We start from the raw sequence: 8,020 nt of genomic DNA on the forward strand, positions 1-8,020 counted from the left end.
AGTATGAGGCCAAGCAGGGCAATTCAAGACAAGCTGAGAGACAGAAGCCAGATTGAGTCAGTTAGTGTAGAGAGAAGTTTTGAGCCAGAACGGCTGTAGTTGACCAGCCAGCCAGAAAGAGTTCAGAAAGAGCTAGAAAGGATGAGTTTATTCAGGTTGTTACAGTTAGATCATTCCTATGGTCTTCTCACCATGCCCAAGTCCCTTACAGAGGCCAGCTCCAAGCTCTGGGATTTTCCAGTCTTCAAAAACATGAGCCAAAACAATTCTTCTCTATGAGCCAACCAGTCTCTGGAACTTTGCTATAGCAATGGAAATGAACAAAGACATTGTCAAGAATGGTAGCAGTGCCAAGAGTTTTCAGCTGCTAAGCTGCACTCTGAATGGTGTCTAATGGGATGCTTCAAGAGGGACACTAAGGCAGAGTCCTGGGGAGTAAAGAATTTATTAGAAAAGTTATCAACACCAAAAACAGACAGAAGAAACAGCATGGCAGGTCTCTCTTGAGAGGAGATAACTTGATAGGAGAGTTTCCATAACTTTCTGAGGATGGGGGAAGATTCACAGCACATGCAGCCATGCTCTCTGATTCTAGGCAGAAGGCAGTGAGTGGAGAGCAATACCACCTTTGATGTCAACTCACTTCCAGGGTGAGGAGCCCAGCACCCAGAGGTCTGTTAGCTAGGGATTCACAATGTCTCAGCAGGGCTCAGGCTGGTGTCTCTGTAAGAACGAAAGCTATTGCAGAAGATTTGTGGACTAAACAGCAGCTAAATTCTAACATTGCATTCTTAAACTCAACTCTTATCATTTTTCTATTGGACTTTTCATATCAGCATACAAACATGCCATTGTTTGGCTCAGTTAAAAATTCTCCTGAGATGAGTATAGTAGCACACATCTTTAACACTTGCACTTTGGAGGCAGAGGCAGAAAGATCAGGAGTACAAGGACAGTCTCTGCTGTGTAGTGACTTCAAGGCCAGTCCAGACTATAAGAGATCGTTCAAAAAAAAAAAAAAACACAACAGAGATCATGCCTTTAATCACTGCACTCTGGAAGCAGAGGCAAGCAGATCTCTGTGAGCTGTGAGTTCAAGGCCAGCCTGGTCTACACAGGGAGTTCCAAGATATCTGGGGCTACATAAAGAGACCCTGTCTCAAAATAACACCCCACCACACATACTCACATGAAAATCTGTAACTGAAGGCTAGAAAGAAGGTTCTCAGTTAAGAGAACTTGCTGCTCTTCCAAAAGATCCAAGTTTGAATCCCAGCACTTACTGGTTAAGTACTGTTACTCTGGTTCCAGGAGGTCAGATGTCCTCTCTTGACCTCCACAAGCATCCTACCCCAACTCTCAGACACACAAATCAATAATAAAGATTAAATTTTAAAGCACGCAAGCCAGGCAGTAGTGGCACACACTTTGATCCCAGCAGTGGTAGGTGGATCTCTGAATTTGAGGTCAGGCGATCTACAGAGTGAGTTCCAGGACAGTAAGGGCTACATAGAGGAACCCTGTCTTGAAAGAACAAGATAGATAGATAAATAAATAGATAAATAAATAAATAAATCACACACACACACACACACACACACACACACACATACTAGGACTGAGTGTGTGGTCCTGTTCAGTTGGTGGGGTAGTTGCCTAGCACATGTAAAACTGCAGGTTCAATACCTATTATTGTATAAATTTGGTGTGATAGTGCATATCTGTAATCCCAGCAATTGAAAGGTGAAGGCTGGAAGATCAAGATTTCAAGGTCATTTCCCACTACATAGAGATTTCAAAACAATTCAAGGGCAGCCTATTTCAAAACAACAAATTCTTGATTCTCTTTTCCTTACTGGCCATGACTCCATTTCTCCTTCTCCTGTGAGCCAACTCTTTTTAACAAAATTGACTTTGCTTTCATTTATCTATAAAATAAAAGATTTGGTTCGTATTAATCGTGTGCAAGCGTGTGTGTGTGTGTGTGTGTGTATCCCCTGAAAGCTTGCATCCTATAGTGGGAACCAGAACTATGCCCTCAGAAATAATAATTTTGGGCTTTAGGAATCCTGAAAGATTAAACCTAAGATAATAGCCTAATATAATATAGCCAGTTGTGAGTCACCTAATATGGGTGCTAGGAATCAAATTCTAGAGGAGCAGTACATACTCTTAATCACTGAGCCATCTCTCCAGTTCCTCACCCATCTTTCCTTCCTTTCTTTCCTTGTTTTGTTTGTTTGTTTGTTTGTTTGTCTGTTTGGTTTTTGTTGGAGACAGGGTTTCTCTGTGTAGCTCTAGCTGTCCTGGAACTCACGCTGTATACCAGGCTGGCCTCAAGCTCAGAAATCCGCCTGCCTCTGCCTCCAGGGTGCTGGGATTAAGGGTGCGCCACCACTCCCACCATGCCTGCCCATCCCTCTTTCTTGGGCCCACTCCGTTGAAGCATTTGCTCCACTGCTCTTCCAGAACTCCTCTTGCCAAAGTCATCAGTAACTTCTGTGTGCTAGTAACTCTCATCTCCACTCCACCTCAGCATCGAGCCCAGCACATGCCTCCTCCCTCAGGATCCAATGTGGGAGCACCCAGGACAGAGTTCGTGTGTCCTCTCAGTTGACGTTTCACCAGGTCTCATGATTTTAAATTCCATCCTCATTCCTCCAGATGTCTCTGAGGTAGTCTGGGCTTCTCCACTGGGCACCAGATTCATATGCAAATGTCAACTCCACATCCTCACATGGATGTCTAACATTAAAGGGCCTTAAACTTAACGGATATGGAACTGAGCACTTGTTCTTTCCCCCTCTCATAAGATGGTAACTCCATTCTTTCAGGTGCTCAGGCCAAAAATCTTCAGGTGGGAATGAATCCATCTGGAAATTCTCTTCAGAATACATCAGACACAGATGGCTGCAGCTCTGGTTCACATGCCAATCATCTCCCGCTGCATCATTTCAACAGTGTTCTCTCCACTCTCTGTACAAGTACCCTCACCCACTCCATTCTATCCTCAACAGACCCTCCTAACACAAGAGACAAGACTCATCACTCCCTAAGCAATGTGTATGTCACCATTGTCAGCCCTCCCTGAGAAAGTATAATCTACATCTAGCCAGGGTTGTTGCTATATTTCCAGAGTCTTAGACAGAGGCCAGCACACAGCAGCTACTCAATAACTATGTGTGAAAGAATGGATGGATCAAGATTTCCCAAACCCTACTCTACGTTTGAATTTATTTTACAAGTCAAAACTGTCCTGAGCAGAGCAAGAGGAATGGCTCAACCGTTTACAGCTTTGCTATTCTTGCAGAAGAGCCTGGTTTGGTTCCTAGCACCCACACAGTGGGTAACAACTAACTACCTGTAACTTCAGTTCCAGGTGATCCAATGCCCTCTTCTAGCTTCCTCTGGCACTGCAGCTGTGTTGTACATGAGCATACATGGAGACAAAGCATCTCTTCACATAAAAGTAAATCTTCTTTAATATCTTTATTACTCCATATTAAATCATGTTTTCTGTTTTCTGGTAGCAGGAGTCAGTCTAACACCCACATGTTATCTTGTCTAGTCCTCTCAACAACTCTGAAAGTTGGGTAGATTCCTCCAACCAAGTAACCAGATGGGGAAATTAAATTGCCTATGGCAGGTCTCAAAGCTGGCACATCTCAAAGCCAGGACCTCCAGCCCATCTGATAGTTGCCCAAACTACTATTGCCTGTGGCATACCAACCCTCCCCTGAAAACCAGTAGGACTTACAGTCAGAGAGGAATGCAAAGTCAGAGGTATGAGGGCAACAAGAGAACCATGATCCTCAAGAGTCATCAGATGACAGAATAATCACCGCTTTCCTGGTTTATTTCATGATCCTGCGTTCCACAGTCTGTCTCGGGGCTGTGCTTGTGCGGGCATGTTTTTTGTCTCTCTCTTAGCTCCCCATTCTGTGTCTGGTACAATTTAGATTTTCAGTGAACAGATGGACAATCTGTTTTAAGTATAATTCTGCTTAATACCTTAAAATCCCAATTGAGGAGCTGGACAGATGACTCATCAGTTAAGAGCACTTGCTGCTCTTCCAGAGAGCCCAGATTCCATTTCCAGCATCCATGTGGTGATTCACAGCTGTCTGTAACTCTAGCTCCAGCGCCCTCTTCTGGCTTCTGAGGACACCAGGCATACATATCATGCACAAACATACATGCAGACTAAATAATACACATAAAATAATGTATTTTTTAAAATCCTGGCTGAACACCTGGCTTGTGCTAATCCTTGTCCCTGTGATGTTTACATCCTAAGAAGGGACAGACATTAAAATAACAATAATCACATAATAGTTTATACCTGTAGTCCCTGCCCTTGGGGTGCTGGTTACCCTGGACTATACAGAGAATTTCAGGCTACTTACGCTGACCTACAAGGAAAAGAAAACATAAACAGAAGAAACTTACTAATGGCATAAAGGAAAGGGGTGAGGATACTGGGAAATAGGAGCAGGAGGCATTTCTAATTAAGAGAAAAGTTGTCAATGGGGGAAGAATAAAAGGAGAAACAGCCCATCCTAAGGAGGGAGGGAGAGTCTGTTTTTGAGGGAATACGGTGGCAGGTGTGCCAGCAAAACTGATAACCTCATCTGCCCAGTGGCCAGCTATGCTTTCTAGAGCCTGCCAAAGATGGAGGATGTAAGTCAGCTGGTCCTCACTGTTGTAACCAGCTGTCCTTAGTGTCTTTATATCCAGAAATCCTGAACCTATTTCTTCCCTTTTTGGGGTACGGGGTGGATATAATTTAGGGAACTAGTCATTGAAAATCATGATGTTGAGGAGTTACTGGGATGGCTCCAGAGGAGTAGAAGATATGCTGGGTGTGGATACGGCTAAGGGTGGAAGATATGCTGGGAGTGGAAGATATGCTGGGTGTGGGTATGGCTAAGGGTGGGGTGGGGGTGGGGATGGTGGGGACAACAACTAGCCACTGGCCATTGATGACAGTGTCTGTTCTCTGCCCCACTCCCCCAACTTTAGCAGCAGGGGATCAGGTCCAGCAGACTGCTGCTGGAAATCCAGCTCTGACTGTAGGAAGGAGTTAAAGAAGTCTTGTCGAAGGCCAGAGGGACAGACCCGTGTTTATCCAGGAAAAGAAGTCAGACGTAGGCAGCAGAGGCCCCTGCCAGCTCCTCCCTGAAACACTGAGCTAGGGGAGCAAGCTAGAAAGAAAGCTGGTCCCCTACGGTTCTGCACTCTTTACAGCCAGAAGCTGCGACTGCCCATAGGTAAGGTCTACAATCTTAGAGCATTACTGAGCCAGATACGGGCTAGGAGTCCCTGGCAGACTACTGGCACTTTCATTGTTCATGGTGATTCCACGCAGGGGTGCACTGAGCTCACTGCAAAGAAGCCTTCCTGGGCCTGCACTGGGGGTGGCAGAGAATCAATAGTGCCTTTGTGCTCTAAGGTTTCCTAAGGAAAAAGAGTGGACAGTAGGAGGAACCGCCTAACTGCTCAGCTCCGCCTTACAGCCTTGCTCTGTGGCTGCGGCCTGGCTGAGAAGCTAGGGATAAAGAGGAGGGGAGAGGGGGTCTGTGCCTCATCGAAAGAAGGGAATCTCCTTGGACTGGCCCTGCTTGTCTACTGGTCAGCAATCAGGTGTGTTTCCGGCTGCCAGGAGCAGAAGTGAGTCCTTTTCAGGAGCAATTTGAGAAGGTGAACGTGATTTGGGGAGGAGACAAGAGTTAGGTGGGGCTAGTGCCCAAAGATAAGTCAAATCAGAGAAGCTAACACAACAGCCGCCTGCACAAGCAATGAGCTTCCAGGGCCCCAGACCAGATTCTAGGTGCAGGACAAGAAAGCCAGTCTACTTAGGGCCGTGGTGACCTTATGGAACTAGAGTATATATGAGCAGAATTAATATCTGGGTCTGTAATTGTGACTACAAATCTTTAGGTTGTACGGGTGTTAGTCCCTCTAACACTGAAGTGGGTGGAACATCCTTAGCAATAGGAAGTCTAAATACTTAGCCATACAAGGCCTCCTTCTGAAAATCATTTTAAGATTATTTCTAAGACGTATTTTATGTGAATGTTTTGCCTGTGTGTATGTATGTATGTATGTGCACCACGTGCATGCCTGGTGCCTGCAGAGGTCAGAAGAGGGCGTTGGATCCCTTGGAACTGGAGTTGTGGATGAGTGTGAATTACCATAGGGGTGCTGGGAGCCACAGCTTCTGCTGGACCAACAAGTGCTCTTAACCATTGAGCCATCTCCAGACTCTGAAAAAACCTTCTGTCTGGTCTCGTAATCCATTTCTCCAGTTTCCAGACTTCACCTGTTCTTTTACCTGCTTATATATGCCAGACTCGTGCCCCATGAGTGTGGGGACAAGGCCACAGAGGCAGACAGCTAAGTGTTTGCTCTCCGCAGCAGCATCGATTCGCATCCTCTTCTGTTCTCTCAGCGCACCTCAGGCCAGAGCCTCCAGCCGGGAGGCTGAACTTGGACCTTCTCCGCCTCGGTGTTCCTTTACCCCCACCCACTGCATGTGGCTCTTGGAGAAAGCCGGTTATAGGGTACGGACCGCAGAGGCCCGGGCGCTGCAGGCGCACCCCAGCCTGGTCCCCAAGCGCCAGGCCCGGGGCTCGCCCTCGCGCTGCAACCCTAATGTCCTCACCCCCGACCGCATCCCACAGTTCTTCATACCGCCTCGGCTCCGGGACCCAAGAGGCGCCGAGGGCAGGGTGGACCGCAACCCGGGCGGCCGGAACCTCCCGGTGGCCTGCTCGCTGCCGCACCTGGCGGGCCGCGAGGGCTGGGCCTTCCTGCCCGAGAGCCCGCACACGCGTCGCCGCGAGTCCTTGTTCCACGGGCCGCGCGGCCTGGCTGCAGGCCTGGCCCCGGCGCAGTCACGGCTGCACGTCTCGGCCCCCGACCTCCGCCTCTGCCGGGCCCCAGACAGCGACACGGCCTCGTCGCCGGACTCCTCGCCCTGCGGCTCCCCGCACACGCCCAGGCCGCAGTCCCTGTCCCCCGACGAGGCCAGCTCGGCGGACACTAGTCCGTACGCGCCGCGCCGTGCGCCACCGCTCTTCCACCTGGACTTCCTCTGCTGCCAACTGCGGCCGACCAAGGACAGCGTGCTGCGCCTGGGGCCCCGCGGCGGGCAGCTGCGCCTGTCCACCGAGTACCAGGCGGGGCCCGGGCGGCTGAGGCTGCGCCTGGTGAGCGCCGAGGGGCTGCCTCGGCCGCGGACCCGCCCCGGGAGCGGTGGCGGCGGCTGCTGCGTGATTCTGCGGCTGCAGCCGCGCGTTAGGCCTGGAGCTCAGCGGAGCCGGGTGGTCCAGAGCAGCTGCAACCCTATCTTCAACGAAGACTTCTTCTTCGAGGGGCTGCGCCCGCCGGATCTGGCCGTCCGCAGTCTGAGGGCCAAAGTGCTGGACAGGGGCGCGGGGCTGCGCAGGGACGTGCTGCTGGGGGAATGTGAGACGCCCCTCATCGCCCTGCTGCCCCCACTGGCTGGAGGTCTAGGCCCTGGGTCCTCCCTGGCACCTACTCATCTCAGCCTGTAGACTGATAGACACCACAGCTTTCTTGGGAGGTTTCCACTGGGTCTGCAGACTTCATCCTTGCCACCTGCCCGGCATGTATTTATTTTTGTTAATAAAACATCAGTTTGTCTCTAGCTGCATGCTTTCCAGTGGGCACCAAAAACTCTAGGCTTTGCAGCAAGTCTTTTCCACCCAGCCCTTCCTTAAGCAGTGCTTGAGACCCGGAATCCCTGGAAGTGCTTGTTAAACATGGAGAGCCTAGAGTCCATCCCCAAGCGAGTCTGCTTCAAGAGTCCTAGATTGAGTTGGCTCTAGGTGCCTGTCTTAGCTTTATTTCCGTTGTTGTGATAAACTATCTCCCCATCACACACACACACACACACACACACACACACACACACACACAAAAGCAGCTTTTATGGAGAAAGGGTTCATTTGGCTTACAATTCTAGATGATAGTACACCATTGTGGAGAAGTTATT

The 8,020-nt window shown here is 49.2% G+C and overlaps 1 protein-coding gene across 1 annotated transcript; it reads left to right on the plus strand.

The window, feature by feature from the left end:
* Positions 1-5,548: 5,548 nt before the first annotated feature.
* Positions 5,549-7,672, plus strand: C2cd4d (C2 calcium-dependent domain containing 4D). Its single transcript, NM_001136117.1, has 2 exons — positions 5,549-5,643; positions 6,452-7,672. Exon 2 carries the CDS (start codon positions 6,534-6,536, stop codon positions 7,557-7,559), a length of 1,026 nt encoding a protein of 341 aa, NP_001129589.1. The 5' UTR covers positions 5,549-5,643; positions 6,452-6,533; the 3' UTR covers positions 7,560-7,672.
* The last annotated feature ends 348 nt before the right edge of the window (positions 7,673-8,020 follow it).

The sequence above is a fragment of the Mus musculus genome, chromosome 3 (assembly GCF_000001635.26).
Source record: "Mus musculus strain C57BL/6J chromosome 3, GRCm38.p6 C57BL/6J".
In the NCBI taxonomy this organism is placed as follows: domain Eukaryota; kingdom Metazoa; phylum Chordata; class Mammalia; order Rodentia; family Muridae; genus Mus; species Mus musculus.

What these genes read in the sequence shown, in the direction of transcription:
- C2cd4d (NM_001136117.1), top strand. Translation starts at nt 6,534, where the DNA reads ATGTGGCTCTTGGAGAAAGCCGGTTATAGGGTACGGACCGCAGAGGCC.